This window comes from Bufo bufo, chromosome 4 (genome assembly GCF_905171765.1).
Source record: "Bufo bufo chromosome 4, aBufBuf1.1, whole genome shotgun sequence".
Taxonomy (NCBI): domain Eukaryota; kingdom Metazoa; phylum Chordata; class Amphibia; order Anura; family Bufonidae; genus Bufo; species Bufo bufo.
The window spans coordinates 547,247,014-547,271,030 of record NC_053392.1 but is presented as its reverse complement, the minus strand read 5'-3'; the positions used below and the strand labels follow the sequence as shown (position 1 = coordinate 547,271,030).

Here is a 24,017-nt window from a genome sequence, read left to right as displayed (position 1 = left end):
TACATACATCAGATTGATGTGTAATATTCTGAGCAATCTGTTCAATGATGAAATACAATAACCAGACACATAAGACATTGGATCCTCCTGATGTATGGGGAGAGGATTAGATGGAGAGCTGGTGTCCTCCTCCTCTCCTGCTGGTTTTCGGGGAGGAGATCCGGCCTCCCCTCCCCCTCCCTGATTATACTGCAGCAGTGGCGGAGGATTAGAGCGGAGTCAGTGCATCGCTGCTGCTGCTGCCGGTGAATGGCTGCGCCCCGCTGCTGCTGCTGCCTCCTCCATCCGTCCGTGCTGGTCCCATAGGGAGCTCCTGGTCCCTCCTCCTCCTCCACCAGAGCTGTCAGTGTCCTCTGCTCACCATGGGGGAGATCCCTAATCTGGTCAAGATCGCGGTCTCCCTTAAGATCCAGCCCAATGACGGTCCGGTGTATTTTAAGGTGGACGGACAGAGATTCGGGCAGAACCGGACGATCAAATTATTGACTGGAGCCAAATACAAGATCGAGGTGGTCCTGAAACCGGGGGCGGTGAGAGCCACGTAAGTGCCTGTGAAGGGTTAATCCCCCTGTGTTGTGCTCAGCGCTTCTTCTTCTCCTTCCTGTCATCAGCAGAAATCCCAGGAACACAAACAGCCCGTTCCTGTCCGAGCCCTGAGGCCTGGGGCCATGTCTGCAAGTGCAGCAGACAAGGACCATTTATGATGAGGCCAGAAGGTTTGTCAGGATCAGGACATGGTCTCTGTACCTGATATGGGGGCAATCAGCGCCAGCGAGCCATCAGATTTGGGTTATGGTTCCATAAAGGGGGTTCGGGACGCAAAAAATACCAACTATGGTCCCAAGTATAGCTGTGATGATGGCGGTGAGCCCCTGAATCCAGGCGTGTCAGTAGGCCTTACGTGGAAGTGAGATCCGGGTGAAAGACATGCTTTTTAGAAAGATACTTTACATTATAGCTTTGTTAGGCCCTGTGCACGCGACAATGTCCGGATTTCAGCCCGTGTCATAGGCACAAATCTGCTGACAGGTTTTCTGGGAATACTTATTTATCTGTAAATAGAAAACTTCTACTTACCCGCTGCGCTAAGCCCCCGCTGTGTCCGTGTTCCGGACCTCGCAGTGTTCACATCCGGCGCTGTATGGTCACAATCTCCGCTGCAGCCAATAACTGGCTTCAGCTGGGACATGGCCACAAGCGAGATATCAGCCAGTCATTAGATAAAGAGTCATTATTGCTGGAAACCCCCTTTAATAGGCTGTGGATCAAGAGCTGCAGCTCGGATTTCCTTCATCGGGGCAAATATTCAGTTTTTGGGGTCACACATGTTTTGGGATTTTCAGATTAACTATCAGGAAATGGAGATTTATGGCGGAGCATATGGTGATTGTATGGAGGAGGGCGGGAAGGAACACAACCAGGTCACCCGGCGTGGGGCAGACGATGATGCAGCAGTGTGGAATGGCTCTTCGTTTCATCGCTATTAATTATATTATGTAATAGTAATAATTCCGGTAGACTCTGCGGATACATAGTTTTTTGTATTAACTTTTTTTTTACAGGATCAGTGAAGTGGTAATGGCAGTGGTGCTGCTTCCGGATGAGTGACTATTTCCCGATGATATTGCTGGAAGGACTTGCGTGCTCTTTCTAGGGAAATATTCATTATTCTTTGTTCATAGTGATGCATTAATTCTCTGCATTAAAGGGGTTGGCCTCTATATATATATATACTGTATATATACACTGAACAAAAATATAAACCCAACACTTTCCATTTTTTCTCCCATTTTGCATGAGCTGAACTCAAAGATCTGAAACATTTCCTACACACACAAAAGACCCATTACTGTCAAATATTGTTCACAAATCTGTCTAAGGCCCCTTTCACACGGGCGAGTATTCCGCGCAGATGCGATGCGTGAGTTGAACGCATTGCACCCGCACTGAATCCTGACCCATTCATTTCTATGGGGCTGTGCACATGAGCGGTGATTTTCACGCATCACTTTTGCGTTGCGTGAAAATCGCAGCATGCTCCTCTTTGTGCGTTTTTCACGTAACGCAGGCCCCATAGAAATGAATGGGGTTGCGTGAAAATCGCAAGCATCCGCAAACAAGTGCGGATGCGGTGCGATTTTCACGCACGGTTGCTAGGAGACGATCGGGATGGGGACCCGATCATTATTATTTTCCCTTATAACATGGTTATAAGGGAAAATAATAGCATTCTGAATACAGAATGCATAGTACAATAGCGCTGGAGGGGTTAAAAAAATATAAAAAATAATTTAACTCGCCTTAATCCACTTGCTCGCGCAGCCCGGCATCTCTTCTGTCTTTTTTTTTTTTGCTGTGTGCAGGAAAAGGACCTGTGGTGACGTCACTCTGGTCATCACATGGTCCGTCACATGATCTTTTACCATGGTGATGGATCATGTGATGACCGGAGTGACGTCACCAAAGGTCCTTTTCCTGCACACAGCAAAAAAAAAAAGACAGAAGAGATGCCGGGCTGCGCGAGCAAGTGGATTAAGGCGAGTTAAATTATTATTTATTTATTTTTTAACCCCTCCAGCCCTATTGTACTATGCATTCTGTATTCAGAATGCTATTATTTTCCCTTATAACCATGTTATAAGGGGAAATAATACAATCTACAGAACACCGATCCCAAGCCCGAACTTCTGTGAAGAAGTTTGGGTACCAAACATGCGTGATTGTTCTCACGCGAGTGCAAAACGCATTACAATGTTTTGCACTCGCGCGGAAAAATCGCGCATGTTCCCGCAACGCCCGTGTGAAAGAGGCCTAAGGGCTCGTTCACATGAACGTTTTTTGCGTTCTGTATACGGTCTTGTATACAGAACCATTCATTTCAATAGTTCCGCAAAAAAAACGGAATGTACTCCCTATGCATTCTGTTTCCGTATTTCCGTTCCGTTGAAAGATAGAACATGTCCTATTATTGCACGCAAATCACATTCTGTGGCTCCATTCAAATCAATGGGTCTGCAAAAAAAATTTAAACACATACGGAATGTACTTGGTTTGTCTTCCGTATCCGCTACATTTTTGCGGAACCATCTATTGAAAATTTTATGCCCAGCCCAATTTTTTCTATGTAATTACTGTATACTGTATATGCCATACGGAAAAACGGAACGGAACCGTGACTAGATCCTGAGGCCCATTGTTGTGCCATTCATCCCTGACCATCACCTCATGTTGCAGCATGATAATGCACGGCCCCATATTGCAAGGATCTGTACAAAATTCCTGGAAGCTGAAAACATCCCAGTTCTTGCATGGGCAGCATACTCACCGGACATGTCACCCATTGAGCATGTTTGGGATGCTCTGGATCGGCGTATACGACAGCGTATTCCAGTTCCTGCCAATATTCTGCAACTTCGCACAGCTATTGAAGAGGAGTGGACCAACATTCCACAGGCCACAATCAACAACCTGATCAACTCTATGCGACGGAGATGTGTTGCGCTGCGTGTGGCAAATGGTGGCCACACCGGATACTGACTGGTTTTATGACCTCTCCCCCACACACACACTAAGGCAAAACTGTGCACATTTCAGAGTGGCTTTTTATTGTGGGCAGTCTAAGGCACACCTCTGCAGTATTCTTGCTGTCTAATCAGCACCTTGATATGCCACACCTGTGAGGTCGGATGGATTATCTCAGCAAAGGAGAAGTGCTCACTAACACAGATTTAGACAGATTTGAGAACAATATTTGACAGTAATGGGTCTTTTGTGTATGTAGAAAATGTTTCAGATCTTTGAGTTCAGCTCATGCAAAATGGGAGCAAAACCGAAAGTGTCGCGTTTATATTTTTTTTCGGTGTATGATCACTGGCTGCACATGTGCCGGGAGCAGCACATTCATGTCACCTGATTAATATATATTGAGGCATTTCACATTCCAGAGGAGGGCTTTTTACCCTGAATACCAGATTTTATATCAATGTGTATTTAAGAAAGGATTTTTTTTTTTTTATTCATACATCAGTTTCATAATCCAGTTGCCCAATTTTCACATCAAAATCAATTAAAGAAAAATGACCGGACGTTTCGGTCTTTATGGACTTTCCTAAGCGGTCAGATTTTATCTCCAAATAACCGGTACATAGGACATGTCGTCATTGTCAACCAGTATGAAAACTCTAAAAAGACTAATCTTCTCTTTTTCTTTCAGGGTTATCCCCTTTTCCTTCCTTTTTCTACTAAGGGACTATACGATGCCGACATACTTTTGGCACTTTAAATTACTGAAGGGTTATTTATCTATACATTGTATATTGTACATATGTCTACAATTATGGGAAATACAGTCCACCAGATATTATAGCTTACCACTACCTTCAATCATGTAAATTACCTTCAATCATGTGTATATGGTGTACCACCTGACACTGATCACTATACCTTCTTGTGTACTTTAGATAGCTAGTTTGTTTATTTCATTTTATTTTTCGTCTGTCCTTGTTTTCTTTTTTCATTTTTTCTTGAGTTTTCATACTGGTTGACAATGACGACATGTCCTATGTACCGGTTATTTGCAGATAAAATCTGACCACTGAGGAAGGTCCATAGAGACCGAAACGTCTGGTCATTTTTCTTTAATTGATTTTGATGTAAAAATTGGGCAACTGGATTATGAAACTGATGTATGAATAAAAAAATCCTTTCTTCAATGCAAAACTGAATGATCTGAGTGCTTCAATCTCTACTATGTGTAACGTGGCTATTTTAGCCCTTGTTGGCAGCAGAAAACCCTCAGAGTGCGGTTCTCCATTTCTCCACTATTGAGGGTCTGTGTAGACCCAGCTGTCACCAGGCTGAGGACCTAATGGGCTGTGAAGTCTAGTACTGATTGTGTGGAATAGCTGGGAACCATATACTGATAATGATACAGGCAGGATTATTATGAAGCAGTTTGGGCATGTTGTGCATTTTGTCCCCCAAAGGACCCCAAACCCTAGAAAAGGACCGCCAACCCAACACCTTGCCTTTTTGACACAAAGCCAAATCCAATATCCCTCAGTAAAGTCTGCAGTGGACATGCATACATACGTTTGGTCGGACTGGAGCACATTTTCCCATGTAATTATTGATTAACCTGTTTTATGACATCTCTTTCAGGACTATCAATTTAGGAGGGTTGGTCATTCCCCTAGAAGAGAAATCTAGAGATCCTCAGACGGTTTGTTACACAGCCTTCTATGATACGGAGGGAGTAACCCACACCAAAAGCGGGGAGAGGCAACCACTCCAAGTCATGATCCAGGTATTTTACCAGTCATTTATAACTTTTTATGTGGTCAAATAGAAAATTCATAGTTTTTTCACCGTTGTTTTGTCTCCCATTCCCTACTGTCCGGCCAGGTTGATCATAAAAGAATGATAGCTATGGGTTTGGCCCACCATTACTGAGGACACGAGGGTTAGAGAACTGTTGAGGCTTGGCTTAGCCACTATAAATCTAAATCGACGAGCCTTTGAAATACCTAAATGTGAGTGTTTGACTGTTTCAGCAGCCCCTTTAATTTGTCTGTAGAGCAGCTGAACAATCATGGCCAAATCATTGGCTGGGGAGAGGGGATTCGAGATTCCTTTGTTCTCAGTGATTGGATGGTCATAAGTTTAAAAGAAAATTGTAACTGAACAACCGGTAACTCGTTAGTCGGAGATGAATGTTGGTTCTTTTCAGCACTACAGCAATGGAACATCAGAACTTCTTCTTCTCTCCGGTGGAAGATGGGGTGGTACCTAATGAAATTTTACATATTATTTAGATATTTCATTATCCATAGTCTTGGTTGTAGAGTATGAAGTGGAAAATAAGCCCCGGCCAGTGATTTTAATAGATATAGATGTTGGGGTAAATAATTTCTCAACGTGTGGTGCACAATTCTCCTTGTGTCTTGTGTTATGTATCGGAGGCATAACTGGAAGCTCATGGGCCCCATTACAAAATCTGGAACAGAGCTTCTACTATGTGGCTCTCTCAGGCATCAGGGCCGGTATATGACTGCTACCCCTGCACCTCCCTTACCCTTTTTCTATTTGTAATATATATTTTTTAAGTTACTTTTGAACTTGAGGGACTTGCCATAAACTTACATGCTCACATTCTAATATTCACACCCATACCATGGTTAAATGCATGCTGACGCGGTGCCCACATGTACTCTAGTGTACTAATATACAGACAGAACACAGCATTTCTATATATACCTGCATAGATATTTAGCTGACCTGAAAAGGGTAAAGTGATAACTATCTACTACATACAAAACATTTGGAAAGCACTATGCTTTCCAGAATCCAGAAGATACAATAGAACACGCAAACCCCTTTGACACTGCTTAGAGATTTCTGTTACTGGAAATCTGACACAACATTCTAAGTAAGCGGCCATTGATCTGATGGGTTGTTTGCTTAGAATATTGAGCAGTATCAAAGGGATCAGAGTAGGGCTGCAGCTAACGATTATTTGAATAATTTCATCGATTAATCAGGAAAAACATCAAAATGCCAAAAAAGGGGTTTATATGATTTTACTTGAAAAATTATGTACAAAGGCCATATTAAAACAATTTTAGGAGTTACATAATTATCAAAATGACATTAATTATATAAAAATACAATAGGAAAAGGGGGACTAATTTTTGTTGAGGGAGGGGCTTATTTACATTTAAAACTAGTCTGTATACCCTGGTATGTACCCTCCTACTAATCACATGGGGGTATGTGCAGACTGGGAAGAGCATTGCATCATAGTGTCTGTACTACTGACACTAAGGTACAATGCTTTGCACATACCCCCATGTGTATAGCAATGTGCAAAGGCCTGGGACACTGTGGCAATGCGGCAGTAACAGTGGCAGCATGAGCCCTGAGCAGGGCAAATTATACAGCGGGAAACTGGCCTACCGACGGCAGGTGGGCTTAGCGTGGTATGGGTGAGGTCCTCCAGGGCAGGCTGAGGCTCCATAAACGTACGCACGACGTAGCGCGTCAAGTGGTGGAGGGTGGGGGGGAGGAGAGCAGCAGCGCCTGTGTTCTAACAAAAATCCTTACTCGTGAAAATACCTTACCCCTCGTGACTTCCGGGGGTGTGCGCCTCAGCGCAAGCGCACTACCACGGCACGGGTAAGGTAAAATTACAAGGAGCGCTGACTTACGGACACCGCGCGGGCCCCTTTAGGGGTAATGAGATCTGACGGTCTTTTCTCCTTACCTTCACACTACGCACGCGCAGATTGTGAAATCTCCTTACCCTCACAAAGGTTAGGGTTATACCCCCCACCCCTCGGATGGCTGATAGTGCTGGGAGCAAAAGGAGATTTCACAATCCGCGTGTGCGCAGTGTGAGGGTAAGGAGAAAAGACCGTCAGATCTCCTTACCCCTGAGTCAGCGCTCCCTGTAATTTTACCTTACCCGTGCCGTGGTAGTACGCTTGCGCTGAGGCTCACACCCCCGGAAGTCACGAGGGGTAAGGTATCTTCACATAGTAAGAATTTTTTTTAGAACATCTGATTGGTGAGCGGAGGGTCAGAGGAGGATGGGACTGAAAGTCAGGGGTCAGGGACTTAAAGGGAATCTGTCACCTAGTTTTACCCTATAGAGCTGCGGACATGCACGGATAGTTCTCCGCTAGCATGTCCGCAATATACCTGTCCCATAGCTCTGTGTGGTTTTATTTTGTTTAAAAAACAATTTTATAGATATGTAAATTAGCCAAGTAAGGTGCCCAAGGCGTGGTTACTTACGGTGCCCAAGGCGTGGTTACTTACGGTTAAGGAGCCCAGCACCGCCTGCATCCAGGAATCTCCTCCTTGCTCACAAAGTTACAGTGCCGTAATCTCGCGATAATCTCGCCATGTAATACAGTGCCGTAATATAGAGAAAAATTGTTGGGACATGCCATGAATTTCTGATAAATGCGGATCCCATCTCTGGGAAATATTCCTATCTCAAGTACACAGCGTGCTGACTATTCATGCAGGGACCCCGATCTCAAGATAGGAGTAGGTGCCAGAAGGGGGACCCTCACCTATCAGACATATATGGCATATCCTATCAATAGCCCCTAAATTTCCCATAGGAGAATACACCTTTAAGATCAGTTTACATAAAGTGGATGGGTAAGTGTTATAAAGTTATAAAAAGCAGGGATTCAGCTGAGGAAACAAAATGTAAAGATTTGTACATGATGTGCCCTACAAATGTCATGTCGGTGATAAAACGGAGATTTCTAGGCAGCATTTCTTAAGCATTCTCCATGCCCTGTTAACTACCAGGGTATAACTAGAAGTGGCAGCTTTCCAGGGAGCCCCATTATAAGAAAGCCTTGTAGTGAGAGCTAGAGATTTGGAGAAGGAAGACCAAAAGAGATTGCGAAGGGAATGACGGCAAAAAGTGATGAAGCTTGCAAAGGTCCACAGAAGGAGAATGACACCAAGAAGGAGAATGACACCGTTTATATATATATTTTTTAAAGGGGTCATGCAGGATTAGAAAAACCTGGCTACTTTCTTCCAAAAACAGCACCACCCCTATCCACAGGTTGTGGGCGGTATTGAAGCTCTGCCTCTTTGACTCCAATGGAGCTGAGCTGCAATGACAGACATAGGGGCACATCATTAAGACCGGCGTTTTAGACGCCGGTCTTAAAAAAGCCCCATAGCTGGCGGAGAATCCGTCAAAGTTACGAAGAGGTGCAAGCCTGTCCATCGCCAGTTCTAAATGTAAGACAGCTTCTGAGTTGATTTACATTTAGACCATTTTCTACGTCTAAAACAGGCGTAGAAAATGGCCACGGACACAATTTTAGACCTGACGTGAGCGGGGAGAAGTTGCAGATACCAGAGCAACTGTTAGTTAGCCATCTGCGCCTGCAAGACGCCTAATATAGGCGTATTTCAGTATAATAAATGACCCCCATAACCCATGGACAGGGGTGCTTCTGTTTTTGGAATAAAGTAGCCAAGGCCCTCTTCCATGGATCGATGATGGGGCAATTATCTGGAAGGAGCGATAATTGCCCTGTGTAAATGTGCCATCAATCACCCGATGAACGAGGAAACATTCATTGTGTGAAAGGATCGTTGGTGTTGACACCAAAGTCATTGTTTCTGGACAGCAGATGTCCCTTGTAAACCGATATTTGCTGCCCAGAAACAATGATTCTCTATGGGATGTGCGATTGCAGCAGCCATTGCTGGTCCCCATACAGTGGAGATGATTGCTGCATGTAAACGCAGCTCTCACCTCCTCTGATGAACAGGCAATTATCTGCAACTTCTGCTTTTATTGCTCTTAGTAAATTGTTCTGATAGAAGATCGATCTCTAGGACATAGTGGCAAAAAACACGTTTTTGTGCAGAATATTTCATAAAGCCAGTGTCTAGACTTTGTGTTTAAAATACCATAAAATGTGAAGATTCAGTGTATCGCTAAAGCCTTCTATAGCTCATAGAGGGCAACTGGGTCAGTTTGCACAGAACATGGGGGCCATAGGCCATGTGCCTTCCACACAACATCTATATATGACCGTGGCTAATACAACTCTCACAATACAAAAAGTCACTTTGTAGTCCCAGTGTTACTATTAAAGCCATGGCTACAACATACAAACATTCTGTAGAATAATAGTGCAGATTGCAGTCCATAAGATTACATTGAGTTGTATCATGTGCTTTCATCATTCATGAGGCTTTCATGCAGTATCAATAAATGATTTGGAGTGAAAAACAGTTTTGTGCATACAGGTCACCAGTCTATAGGGGAAATATTTGAAGTCGGTTTTGCTTGAGTCTGCCTTGGTGTACTTTATCCTTAAACCCTTAAACACTTTTGTCTAGAAAATCTACTCCAGTTTTCCTACTCCACCCTTCTACTGGAGTAAGATTGCGCCTGGTAAAAAAGTCACACTGATAAATCTGATGTAACCATAGTAGGAAGGAATACACAGACAGTGAGTCCTAACTGGAACCCTCCCAATTCCCCTGCCTGCTTGCAGTGCAAGCCCTAGCCGGCAAGTCTTCAACTGGTCGATGTTCCCTACTCTGCTAAAGTACAAGACATACACACACACAGACAGAACAACACAGAGACCGGTACGTACTGAAATGAGTTGGAACCAAACGGACAATACAGTACCAAATCACAAGATGGGATAGTCAGATAGCCAAGCCGAGGTCAGAACCAGACAAGAAACACAGTACCTAGACAGAGAGGGGTCAAAGGCAAGCCGAGGTCAAATATAGACGCAATCCAAATGCACACAGATCTGGAACCAGGAGCACAGCTAGGGAGTCGATGACTATCACTGGCACTGGTATAAGGGCAGGAAGGGGTTTAAATAGCACCGACTCCCAGGATCAGAACCTGATAGGTCCATGACTCGGTGCTCTATTAGTCAGAAACACTAGTGCACAGTAATAAATCAGCTGAGCAATCATCTGCAGGGAGAAACAGAGCATTGCATCCTGTTATTAATGACGGTCGCATCACTAGAGCCATGGCTTAGCAGCGTGTCTCTCCTGGCGCAGTCACACCGAATCGGGAGATCTTCCCGCTGGAGCCCGGACAGATACGTTTATGACATCGGCATTGGAACTCATTAACATATCTAACAATGCCCACTTTCCCACCTATATTTGAAAACTAGAGTGAGTGGTGTAAAAATGCAAAAAGTTGCAAATTTGTTTTGCAAGTGATTCCAAATAGTCGCAAAAGCCCCATTGAAGCCAGAATTCTGGGGTGAAGGCATGATGAATCCGAAAGTAAATCCGAATATACATTTTCTCAGGAGATAAGATTAGTTCCAATTGTTGTGGTGTCCAAAGCTATTCTTCAAGTCTCTCTACTACACTTCCTTTCCATGAATTTTAGCAGATACCCGATAAGGATTAGTTATTTTTTAGTAAATAGCATATTTGGCAAAATTCTGAATGTTTTGTGTGATTTGGATCTATCCCAAAGGCAGCTCCACGCTTCTAATAACACAGTGACAGGAAGGAGTCTGTGTTCGGCCTGAAATGCTTCAGTAATATCTTTCTAACACTAAAAGAAGCCAAACCTGTTCACAGTTATGTAACAATAGAAGACACCTTCCACCGGCCACCGGAACACAAGCTCTGTTTTGGGCCTTATCATTTGTCAGCTCTTCTAAAACATCTCCATTGTGCAACTTGTTGGCGAAACAGCCAGGAAAATCACTTCATATGTCACTTGCCTCATTTCCCATAATACATCTGCCATCCCTGGTATAAAGAGGCTGAAGGTAGAGTAAATCTGGATGACCGCATAGATTGTGTCGATCCCAAGAAGGGAAGGAGCTGAGGTCCATGTTGGTGTCCCTGTTCTTCTTTCACAGTTAGGAGAATGATGATGCAGTAGAGACTCGCTCTGCCAACGTGTCTGCAAGAAAAGTACAGAGAACTTGAAATTCCCACCAACAAGAGACATTACTTGAATTGTGTGGGTCAGATTCAAAAATCTATAACCTGTTCCTTGCCCCTGCCATTTATAGAAAAGGTTCATTAGGACCCTTGTGGGTATCTCCACGTAATATGCTGTGGATTTGACATGCCAACATAAATTTAGATGTTGCAGACCTCAAAATGTATGCTTCAGCTTTTTTCACCGCATCTAGATGCCATTTTTTTTATTTAACAGCATTTGGCCTAGAGTCTTCCTTTATATATTTTATTCTCCACCCCAGTTCATGCCCTTCATATCCTAATGGGGCATTTACTGAATATTTACTATAAGAAGGTTATTCTGGTTTATTGAAATTACCGTTAGAGAATAGTCATAGGACTTTTCTTTACCTGGGGCAAAGATTAAGTTTGATGCCTTAACCTTGTATCTAAACAGCCCCGAGCAAAGCATAGTTGGCTCTCTGGTGCTCCAGCCCTCCAACCTCCACCAAGGACCTTGCATTAGAGCTCTGACTCTGTATATGTGGTTTGAAAACTAAATGCTGAGTCCTGACAATAATAAAATGTGAAAAAATTTGCAAAATACACATAGGTTTGGCCATGATCACATAAGTGCTGTCCCTAGCCTCCATTCACTGTAATGGAGAAGGACTATGCATTTGCCACAACCTCTGTCCAGAACAGGTATGGAGCACCCCAAAATGTGTAAATCACAGTTGGTCTCTGGGTAAAAGCCTATATATATATATATATATATATATATATATATATATATATATATATATATGATATTTTACCACAATTGATTTACCATAATGAGAAATGCTTGGCTGATTATTGTTAACCCTTAGGATACCGTTTTTTTATTTTTTTGTTTTTTTTTCTTCCCTATCTTCCTTGAGCCATAACGTTTTTATTTTTCCTTTCACATAGCTGTATGAAGGCTTATTTTTTGCGGGACAAGTTGTAATTTCTAATGCTACCATTTAATATGGCATACAGTGTAGTGGGAAGCGGGAAAAAAATTACAAATGGGTTGGAATTGGGAATAAAAAAACTATTCCTCCACCGTTTTACGTTTTTTTCCCCCACAATGTTGTGTTTATGACAAAACTGAGCTCTTCATTCTCTGGGTCAGTACGATTACAGCGATACCACATATGTAAAGGTTTTTATGTCTAAATACTGTAAAAATAAATTGAAACTTTGAGAATTTCTTTTTTTTACATCACCATATTCTGACCCCCATAACTTTTTACAGTTATAGTTATATCTCCTGAGCTGTGTGGGAGCTCATTTTTTGCGGGACATCTGTAGTTTTTATAGATACTATTTTAGAGTGTGTGTACTTTTTGATCACATTTTATTAAATTTTTTGGGTAAGGGAAGCAATAAAAAAATGCCAAATTGGCTATTTTTACCCTTGTTTACGTTACGCCGTTCGACATATTGTAAAAATATTTTTATATTTTCATAGTACGGTCGTGGTGATACCCATGATGTTTATATTTTTTATTATTTATGTATTTATTTTTTTATTCTACAGAAAGGGGGGTGATTTAAACTTTTATATTTTTAATATATTTTTTTAAACTTTTTTTATGATTTTGAAGCTCGTATTTGAGCCTACAAAACCTAATTTTCTTTTAAATTCTGAACAATCATGGATTTTTTTACATCCATTAATTGTTCAGAATTGCTCATTTCTTATGTGGTCTGGCACCTGTGAAACCCAGCGCATTAAAATCAATTACCGGCATCCTCATTGCGCAAGGTGTCTAACATCCATCAGCTCCATGATGTCGTCACGGAGGAGTGGAATTCCAGTGGCAACCTGTGAAGCGCTAGTGAACTCCATGCCCAAGAAAGTTAAGGCAGTGCTGGAAAATAATGGTGGCCACACAAAATATTGACTCTTTGGGCACAGTTTGGATATTTTCACTTAGGGGTGTGGTCACTTTTGTTGCCAACAGTTTGGACATTATTGGCTGTGTGTTGAGTTATTTGGAGGGCACACCAAGTGTACACTGTCATACAAGCTGTAGACTGACTACTTTACATTGTATCAAAGTGTCAGATCTTCAGTGTTGTCCCATGAAAAGATAAAATAAGATATTTGCAAAAATGTGACGGGTGTACTCACTTTCATGAAATACTGTAATAAAATAAACTCAGTTTGATAAGATTTGGGCTATAATGAGTGTTTAGGAGCTGTCAGGAGCTCAACATGAGTAAAATGTAGTGATTAAAAATTGCAAATTGAAATATAGGGAATTTTAGCAGAATTGCCATTTATAGATAAAGTGCTATTTACATGTATACTTCCCTTTACAGTGGAAGACTGTCCTGACTGCATATCAGTAAACCAGAATGTTCACAGCCTCCAGACACATACGAAGCAGCTCGCAGCAAAGGTTCTCACCATCTGAGAGTTTTTTTTTAGCTTAATTAGCAGTGAGGGATTTGTTAGTGTCCGTATGCCATGTGTGAAAATCTTGGATACAAAATGTTGTGCTGAAAAGATGTGCGCAATTATGTGTCATTCTTCTACAGTGGATATTTTAATGGTTTATTCTATGCCCAAAAACGAGTCCAACAAGATCACGTCCTATAAGAATGCATCGTTACATAGGTGGGATTTAATAGGATGTGTAGATCTCACAAGGGTTAGGTTCCTTCCAATTTGTTTCTAATCAGCACCCACCACTGTTAGAAACTACTGAAGGCAGCGACATGAGTTGAATAGATTAAATCACAAATGCGCTGAATTGTGTGACAACATGTGATAGTAGTTGCGTACGAATCTGTGATTGGGTATTATGTGACCATTTCCTCACCTTTGAATCGTTTCTTTTAATAATGCATTATGTTTATTTTGGGCTGTTGGCCCAAAAATTTTGCCAATTGGTCTTTGTTAAAAATTTTGAGCTGTTGTCCTCTGCAGTCTGCACCATTTCACATATACTCCAGGATGCTCTTTCTCCTTTAAGCCTCATGCACACGGCCGTGCCGTTTTTTGCGGTCCGCAAACCGCGGATCCGCAAAAAACGGAAGCCGCCCGTGTTGCCTTCCACAATTTGCGGAACGGGCGCCGGCAATATAAATGCCTATTCTTGTCCGCAAAGCGCGGACAAGAATAGGACATGTTATATTTTTTTAACGGAGCCACGGATGCGGACGGCACACGGAGTGCTGTCTGCTTCTTTTGCGGCCCCATTGAATTTGAATGGGTCCGCATCTGAGCCGCCAAAACGGCGGCTCGAATGCGGACCCAAACAACGGTCGTGTGCATAAGGCCTTACAGTCAATCTGATACAAATTCAGCTTAAAGGGACACTACCACTTGAATGGGGTTGAGCTGCTCCTAGGCCATGTGAACGAAGAACGTGACGTCACTGGCCTAGGAAAAGCTGAGAGAAGGCCGCCGTGCCCACAGGAAGTTCGCTGCCTCCTGAAACAGCTGATTGGCGGGGGTCCCGGGTGTGAGACCCCCACCGATCCAGAGGGTGGGTCATCAGTAAAAGAATCTCTGAAAACCCCTTTAAAGAAGGAGAATAATTGCCAGGCGTATTACAGCGCAATGCAGAACTTAAATACACCTTCCTTGTACGAGGTCATTCTTCTGATAAGATATTATAGAGGAGTACATGGAAAGTCTGAGATAATCGTTACCGGTCATGGCAACGTTCAAATTAATGGCCAGTAATCAAAAGACTGGAAATTACAGTTATTTTCTCAGCTGTAATTACGGTCGTGGAATATTGAGTTTCCATGATGGCGTTGTAGGGTTGTGTCATTTATTACCTGATACCATGAAAAGTCAGCGGCGTCCTGACCGAATAGCTGAGGGAGATCACCATGTGGTATCTACCCTGAATACGTGTTTCTTTCAGTAGTGGCTTACAATACTAAAACCTATGTATACGGGGCTATTCACACGACCGTATCCACAAATTGCGGGTCAGCAAAATACGGATGCGGTCCGTGTGCATCCCATTATTTTCACAGGCTCCATTGTAAGAATGCCTATTGTCTGCAAAACGGAGAAGTTAAATGTATGCGTTTTTAATAACTGGATAGCATTGTATGGAATAGTTTAGTGTATTACATTATTTCGTACCTTTTGTTTGCGGTGTACTGGCCGGAAGGACGTTCTTGTGGCGGCTTTCATCTGGCAGTCTATGGATGGGTTTAATATGCATGTCAGGAACTTTTTTGGCCTCCCATGCCCATATGCGCCCGCATTGCTGAGAAAAATGATGTTTTTATATATTTAAATGAGCCTCTAGGAGTAATGGTAACGCCTCCGTTGCTCCTGGAGGCTCAGCTCTCTCTGCAACTGCCGCGAACTCTGCACTTTGACAGGTCCAGACAGTGAAAATGGCATCCTGCCAATTAAAGTGAAGAGGGCGCGGAAGTTGCAGAGAGAGCAGAGCCTCTAGGTGTAATGGTAACTCCCCTGTTGCTCCTAGAGACTCATTTACATATATTAAAACATTTTTCTCAGCTATGCGGGCACATATGAACATGGGACCAGCACAGATGTCTTCAGCTGCCAAGCGCACATGTGACAGGTCAGCCAGTGTCATAGGTACAAAACTGCTGATAGATGCCCTTTAAGCACAACTTCTTCGAGACTAGTTTCTCACATGCGGCACAGCAATCTGGAAGGCTGCTCAAGTAGAGAACAGCCTGCCGGAGTTTTCTCGGCCCGGCATAGCCGGATAGTGCTATGTGCTCCGCAGATCGTATCGACTATAATGAGGATCGGTGGGGATCTGGCCACATAATTACTGGGATTTGGCCGCCAAAAATTGTAACGGTTTTTATCCGTGTAAATAAATCATGAAACAGACAGAGATAGAACATGCTGTGATTTGCTGTGGACCGACCAGTGGTCCATGTGGAAAATTGCCGATGTGAATGTAGCTATTCAGTTCAGTGGGTCAGTACTCAGGCCGGGTACTGTCTGTTCTAAATTCGGACAATACCCAAAGGGATTCATCGCCAGTATGAACGCGCCCTAAGGCTACTTTCGCACTGGCGTTTTGGTTTCCATTTGTGAGATCCGTTCAGGGCTCTCACAAGCGGTCTAAAACGGATCAGTTTTGCCCTAATGCATTCTGAATAGATAAGGATCCGCTCAGAATGCATCAGTTTGCCTCCGTCCCGCCTTCATTCCGTTCTGGAGGTGGACACCAAAATGCTGCTTGCAGCGGAGGCAAACGGATCCGTTCTATATGGTACAATAGAAAACGGATACGTTCTCCATTGACTTTCAATGGTGTTCAAGACGGATCCCTTTTGGCTAGGTTACAGATAATACAAACGGATCCGTTCTGAACGGATGCATGCGGTTTTATTATCTGAACGGATCCATGACGGATCAGCACCAAACGCGAGTGTGAACGTAGCCCAAGTCGGTTTGTTGCTCATCCACCTGCTTTATATGTGAAGGTTAACCAGAGCTAAACTGTACGATCCATGAGTAGGGATGAGTGCACTTCTGTTTTCAAGTTCGGCGTACAAAGTACTGGTTATCTAAAAATTCTGTTATGGATTCTGGTACCACTGACCTTAACTTATGGTCTGTGGTAGCGGAATCCATAACGGAATTCTTAGATATCCCGAACCTTGTACGCCGAACTTGAAAACAGAAGTTCGCTCAACACTGTCCCTGAGCTTACGTTTGCTGACTATGCGGAGTTCCACTGTACTTTGGTACTGTCCTTTGCTTATGTTTGGCAGTGAGAAGTGACACGTGCCGCTGTGCTGATCAAGCTCCTTGCTTCAGTTCAAAATTGTGTACTTTGGACATGGTTACGAAAGGGAATTTCACTTTGAAAATCTATACCTGAACTATGTAAAAACTGCCGCATGTCCTAGAGGTTGTCATACAGTGGACCATGAGGCATCGCTTTTAAATTCCGTCTGTGATGTAGCCCCCCACACAGGACTACAGCACGCAGCCCCCATTACATTGGGCAAGGCATTTACACAGCGCATCCCTTCTGATGTACAACAGTAGCAGTAAACTCCATCTAATGGTCACTGCAGGTAACCAGCACATTACCTGCTACAGTCTTAACAGGGTATTAAACGGTCTGTAGTAGAAACCCTGAGATCTGACTATTCTAAATACACTGCTCAAAAAAATAAAGGGAACACTTAAACACAATGTAACTCCAAGTCAATCACACTTCTGTGAAATCAAACTGTCCACTTAGGAAGCAACACTGAGTGACAATCAATTTCACATGCTGTTGTGCAAATGGGATAGACAACAGTGGAAATTATAGGCAATTAGCAAGACCCCCCCAATAAAGGAGTGGTTCTGCAGGTGGTGACCACAGAGCACTTCTCAGTTCCTATGCTTCCTGGCTGATGTTTTGGTCACTTTTGAATGCTGGCGGTGCTTTCACTTTAGTGGTAGCATGAGACGGAGTCTACAACACACACAAGTGGCTCAGGTAGTGCAGCTTATCCAGGATGGCACATCAATGCGAGCTGTGGCAAGAAGGTTTGCTGTGTCTGTCAGCATAGTGTCCAGAGCATGGAGGCGCTACCAGGAGACAGGCCAGTACGTCAGGAGACGTGGAGGAGGCCGTAGGAGGGCAACAACCCAGCAGCAGGACCGCTACCTCCGCCTTTGTGCAAGGAGGAACAGGAGGAGCACTGCCAGAGCCCTGCAAAATGACCTCCAGCAGGCCACAAATGTGCATGTGTCTGCTCAAACGGTCCGAAACAGACCCCATGAGGGTGATATGAGGACCCGACGTCCACAGGTGGGGGTTGTGCTTACAGCCCAACACCGTGCAGGACGTTTGGCATTTGCCAGAGAACACCAAGATTGGCAAATTCGCCACTGGCGCCCTGTGCTCTTCACAGATGAAAGCAGGTTCACACTGAGCACATGTGACAGACGTGACAGAGTCTTGAGACGCCGTGGAGAACGTTCTGCTGCCTGCAACATCCTCCAGCATGACCGGTTTGGCATTGGGTCAGTAATGGTGTGGGGTGGCATTTCTTTGGAGGGCCGCACAGCCCTCCATGTGCTCGCCGGAGGTAGCCTGACTACCATTAGGTACGGAGATGAGATCCTCAGACCCCTTGTGAGACCATATGCTGGTGCGGTTGGCCCTGGGTTCCTCCTAATGCAAGACAATGCTAGACCTCATGTGGCTGGAGTGTGTCAGCAGTTCCTGCAAGACGAAGGCATTGATGCTATGGACTGGCCCGCCCGTTCCCCAGACCTGAATCCAATTGAGCACATCTGGGACATCATGTCTCGCTCTATCCACCAACGTCACGTTGCACCACAGACTGTCCAGGAGTTGGCAGATGCTTTAGTCCAGGTCTGGGAGGAGATCCCTCAGGAGACCGTCCGCCACCTCATCAGGAGCATGCACAGGCGTTGTAAGGAGGTCATACAGGCACGTGGAGGCCACACACACTACTGAGCCTCATTTTGACTTGTTTTAAGGACATTACATCAAAGTTGGATCAGCCTGTAGTGTGTTTTTCCACTTTAATTTTGAGTGTGACTCCAAATCCAGACCTCCATGGGTTGAAAAACGTGATTTCCATTTTTTAATTTTTGTGTGATTTTTTTGTCAGCACATTCAACTATGTAAAGAACAAAGTATTTCAGAAGAATATTTAATTAATTCAGATCTAGGATGTGTTATTTTTGTGTTCCAAAACGTATGCCAACTGATGGCATTTTTAAGACTGATCAGGATCCTGATCTGTCTTACAAATGCATTGAAATGCCGGATCCGTCTTTCCGGTGTCATCCGGAAAAACTGATCCGGCATTTATTTTTTTCAATTTTTTTTTTTTCGGTCTGCGCATGCACTAATACATTTCTGATCCGACATTCAGGCAAGTGTTCAGTTTTTTGGGCTGGAGACAAAACCGCAGCATGCTGGGGTATTATCTCCGTCCTGAACAGTCAAAAAGACTGAACTGAAGACATCCTGATGCATCCTGAACGGATTACTCTCCATTCAGAATGCATGGGGATAAAACTGATCAGTTCTTTTCCGGTATTGAGCCCTTAGGACGGAACTCTATGCCGGCAAAGAAAAACGCAAGTGTGAAAGTACCCTTAGGGCTCTTTCACACCTGCGTTATTGTCTTCCGGCATAGAGTTCCGTCGTCGGGACTCTATGCCGGAAGAATACTGATCAGGATTATCCTAATGCATTCTGAATGGAGTGAAATCCGTTCAGGATGCATCAGGATGTCTTCAGTTCCGGTACGGAACGTTTTTTGGCCGGAGAAAATACCGCAGCATGCTGCGCTTTTTGCTCCGGCCAAAAATCCTGAAGACTTGCCGCAAGGCCGGATCCGGGATCAATGCCCATTGAAAGGCATTGATCCGGATCCGGCTTTAAGCTAAACGTCGTTTCGGCGCATTGCCGGAGCCGACATTTAGCTTTTTCAGAGTGGTTACCATGGCTGCCGGGACGCTAAAGTCCTGACAGCCATGGTAAGTGTAGCGGGGAGCGGGGGAGCAGCATACTTACCGTCCGTGCGGCTCCCCGGGCGCTCCAGAGTGACGTCAGGGCGCCCCAAGCGCATGGATCATGTGATCACATGGATCACGTCATCCATGCGCATGGGGCGCTCTGACGTCACTCTGGAGCGCCCGGGGAGCCGCACGGACGGTAAGTATGCTGCTCCCCCGCTCCCCACTACTACTATGGCAACCAGGACTTTAATAGCGTCTTGGGTGCCATAGTAACACTGAACGCATTTGGAAGACGGTTCCGTCTTCAAATGCTTTCAGTACACTTGCGTTGTTACGGATCCGGCAGGCACCTCCGGCAACGGAAGTGCATGCCGGATCCCAACAACGCAAGTGTGAAAGAGGCCTTAGTTAAAATAATCTTGAAATCTGTATATTTATTTATTCCTTAGGGATCACTAACTGATAGGTGGGGGCCTGACTGCTGCACCTGCCCACTAATCCCATGTTCTTGTTCTGATGGAGCGGCAGACCGAGTATGCGCCCTGTCGGTCCGTTCATTCTCTATTGAACTGCTGGAAATGGCCAAAAGCTGTACTTGTCTGTCCTTATCAGTCACATGCAGGATATGCTGCTCGGCCTGCCAATCCATCAGGACAGGACCATGGGATGCCCGTTCTTGGGATCCGTGAGGTCCTATCACGGGATAACTTTTATACTTAGCACAACCACTTTAAAGGGGTGGTCTGAGTTATCCTAAAATGTGCCCAATGCTGCTAAATGCCTTGAAATAATAAACGTCCTGCACTCAACTGGTCCTCCTTCCACTGTTTCTATACAAGGCTGCAGCGGTGGCACAGAGCTATACAGCATGTGACCACTGCAGCCAATCACTGTTCTGAGCGGTATAAGGCACAAGATCACTGAGAACAGTGATTGGCTGCTGCGGTCATGTGTCATATACCTGCACGTCGCTGCTGCAGCGTGGTATACAAACAGCAGGAGGAGGACTGGATCTGTGAGGAAGAAAACTGGTGAGTCCAGGGTGTTGTTGTTTATTTTTTTATTTTTTTTTAAGCCATTTGGTGCTTTTATGTTAAGGCATTTTATGTTAACTTGGACAACCCCTTTAACTATGAAACCCCACAATGCACTGCTGTTTCATAATAGGATGCTGGCAGATTTAATATTTTAGCTTTCTGAAAATGAAGAATAAAACATAATATTAAGGCTACATGCACACGACCGTATGTGTTTTGCCATCCACAAATTGCGGATCCGCAAAAAAAAAACGGATGACTTTTTTTGCAGATCCATTGTAATGATGCCTATCCTTGTCCGCAAAACAGACAAGAATAGGACATGCACTATTTTTTTTGCGCGGCTACGGAACGGACATACAGATGCGGATAGCACACAGTGTGCTGTCCGCAATTTTTTGCGGACCCATTGAAATGAATGGGTCCTCATCCTATCCGCAGAAAAAACAGAACGGACACAGAAACAAAATACGTTTGTGTGCATGTAGCCTAAGAATCAGCACGGTTCTAAACACCTACAATACTTGTTAGGCCTCATGCACACGGCCGTTGTTTGGGTCTGCATCCGAGCCGCCGTTTTTGCGGCAACGGATGCGGACCTATTCACTTCAATGGGGCTTCAAAAGATGTGGACAGCACTCTGTGTGCTGTCTGCATCCGTTGCTCCGTTTCGTGGCCCCGCAAAAAAAAAAATAGAACATGTCCTATTCTTGTCCGTTTTGCGGACAAGAATAGGCATTTCTCCAATGGGCCGCCCATTGCGGAAGGCACATGGGCGGCTTTCGTTTGTTTGCGGATTCGCGGTTTGCGGACCGCAAAAAACGGAACGGTCGTGTGCATGAGACCTTATGCACAGAACCCGAGGAATCTTCTTTTACATGTCTGCTAAAGTATCAAAAGTGAAGTGCAAATGGAACAATAAAGCTTTCACTCTCCTTATCTATAATTGCTACAACAGTTTGTTTCCTCCGTCACTCATATTGATCTGCCTTACTTTACTTGTCTCATCTACCTAATTATTCCTGTGTACTTTGGTGTATAAATATGGGAATCTTCAGATACTGTCTTAAAAGGCTCCTGATGAAGAGGCTTAAAGGGGTATTCCCATCGCAGACAATGGGGGCATATAGCTAGGATATGCCCCCATTGTCTTATAGGTGCGGATCCCACCTATGGGACATACACCGAGAACGGAGCGGGGAAGGTGGCGGAGGGCGCACTGAGCAGTCTCCCTCCGTTGATTTCTATGGGGCTGCCAAAAATAGCCGAGCGCTATTTCCGTCTGCCCCTTAGAAATGAATGGAAACGGTGGCCGCGCAAACCCGGTTGTCTCCATGTTACCTAAACAAATTGGATATTACTGTGCATATTTTGATGTAAATCGTCTGAGATCTCCTGATAAAAGCTCTTCTTCTTTTTTTTCTTCTGCCCTGTTCACAGTTTGAAGACATCGGAAGCTTTGAGACAGTGTGGCAAGTGAAGTTTTACAACTACCATAAAAGAGATCATTGCCAATGGGGCAACAGCTTCAGCAGTATTGAATATGAGTGCAAGCCTAATGAGACCCGCAGCCTAATGTGGATCAACAAAGAGATGTTCCACTGAAGCCACCAAAGCTGGACAATCTTCTGATGAGGACCTAACTTGACCAGCACAATGAGCCGCAAAGCAGAGTATAAATAACATATCATGAGCCTAAAAAAAAGTCCTTGATGAATAATGTTTACTTGAGATAAACCAAACCCCTACATCAGTGATGGTGACTGTAAGAGGAAAATCATTTGCCAGTTTACCATGGACTGCTAATATCATTGAGACACTATATGCTTATGGCTGGGGCTACACAGCAACATGACAGCATCTGGGAGTCACAGTGAAACTAGTGACATCAGTGTTCTCCTTCAGGGAAAACTAATTGTGAGCTATCAAACAATCTGACCTCAAATTGTGAACAACCTCATATTGCCATGTAGCCCAAGTCTGCTTCTTAATGTTCACGTAATATCATTGGTTCAGGCTGAACCGATCCGGTGAAGTCTCGTGAATATCAGCCAGCTACAAACTGGCCACCCCAGCTGTGTGTATGAAGTAGGTACATGTTTGAGGGATAGTCAGATCATTAGATGGGCTGGCATATCACTAGTATACGCCCACACTTCCTGATTATTAGAGGCCACAACCTCTACCAGACCTCAAATTAAAGGAACAACAGCACTAGTGGTCTGCTATGACTCCTGCAGGTGAGTCCCATCTACAAGGAACTGCAACACAATCACATTCACTTCAGTGGAACTGTGTTGCAAGATCCTGGGTGGACAGGATCATCTCTAACCAGGGAAAAAAAAACTAAGTACGTTGGTCCCTTTGTCCTTCAATTTGGCAGAGGTTGGACCTCACTGGTTAAAATGTTATGTTATATCCTAGTTCTATATCATTGCTCTGTGTGATGGGAATACCCCTTAACTTAAAGAGGACCTTTCACCGATCCTGACATTGTGAACTAAGTATCATGACATATACAGCGGCGCCCAGGGATCTCACTGCACTTACTATTATCCCTGGGCGCCGCTCCGTTCTCCCGTTATGTCCTCCGGTATGTTCGGGGACTTGGTTATAGTAGGCGGAGACTTAGGGGACTTGGTTATAGTAGGCGGAGTCTGCCCTTGTTCTGCTGGGCGTCTCCTTCTCCTAGGCTGTAGCGCTGGCCAATCGCAGCGCAGAGCTCACCGCCTGGGAGAAAAAACCTCCCAGGCTGTGAGCTCTGCGCTGCGATTGGCCAGCGCTACAGCCTAGGAGAAGGAGACGCCCAGCAGAACAAGTCCCCTAAGTCTCCGCCTACTATAACCAAGTCCCCGAACATACCGGAGGACATAACGGGAGAACGGAGCGGCGCCCAGGGATAATAGTAAGTGCAGTGAGATCCCTGGGCGCCGCTGTATATGTCATGATACTTAGTTCACAATGTCAGGATCGGTGAAAGGTCCTCTTTAAAGAACATTTATCCTAAATTGCTAAAAACACACAACCAGTAG

At 44.3% G+C, this 24,017-nt stretch overlaps 1 protein-coding gene across 1 annotated transcript; it reads left to right on the top strand.

The window, feature by feature from the left end:
* On the top strand, positions 1-23,089 carry CNRIP1 (cannabinoid receptor interacting protein 1). Its single transcript, XM_040430051.1, has 3 exons — positions 1-541; positions 5,161-5,305; positions 22,426-23,089. The coding sequence occupies exons 1-3, from the start codon at positions 363-365 to the stop codon at positions 22,588-22,590; spliced, it is 489 nt and encodes a 162-aa protein (XP_040285985.1). The 5' UTR covers positions 1-362; the 3' UTR covers positions 22,591-23,089.
* Positions 23,090-24,017: the final 928 nt, after the last annotated feature.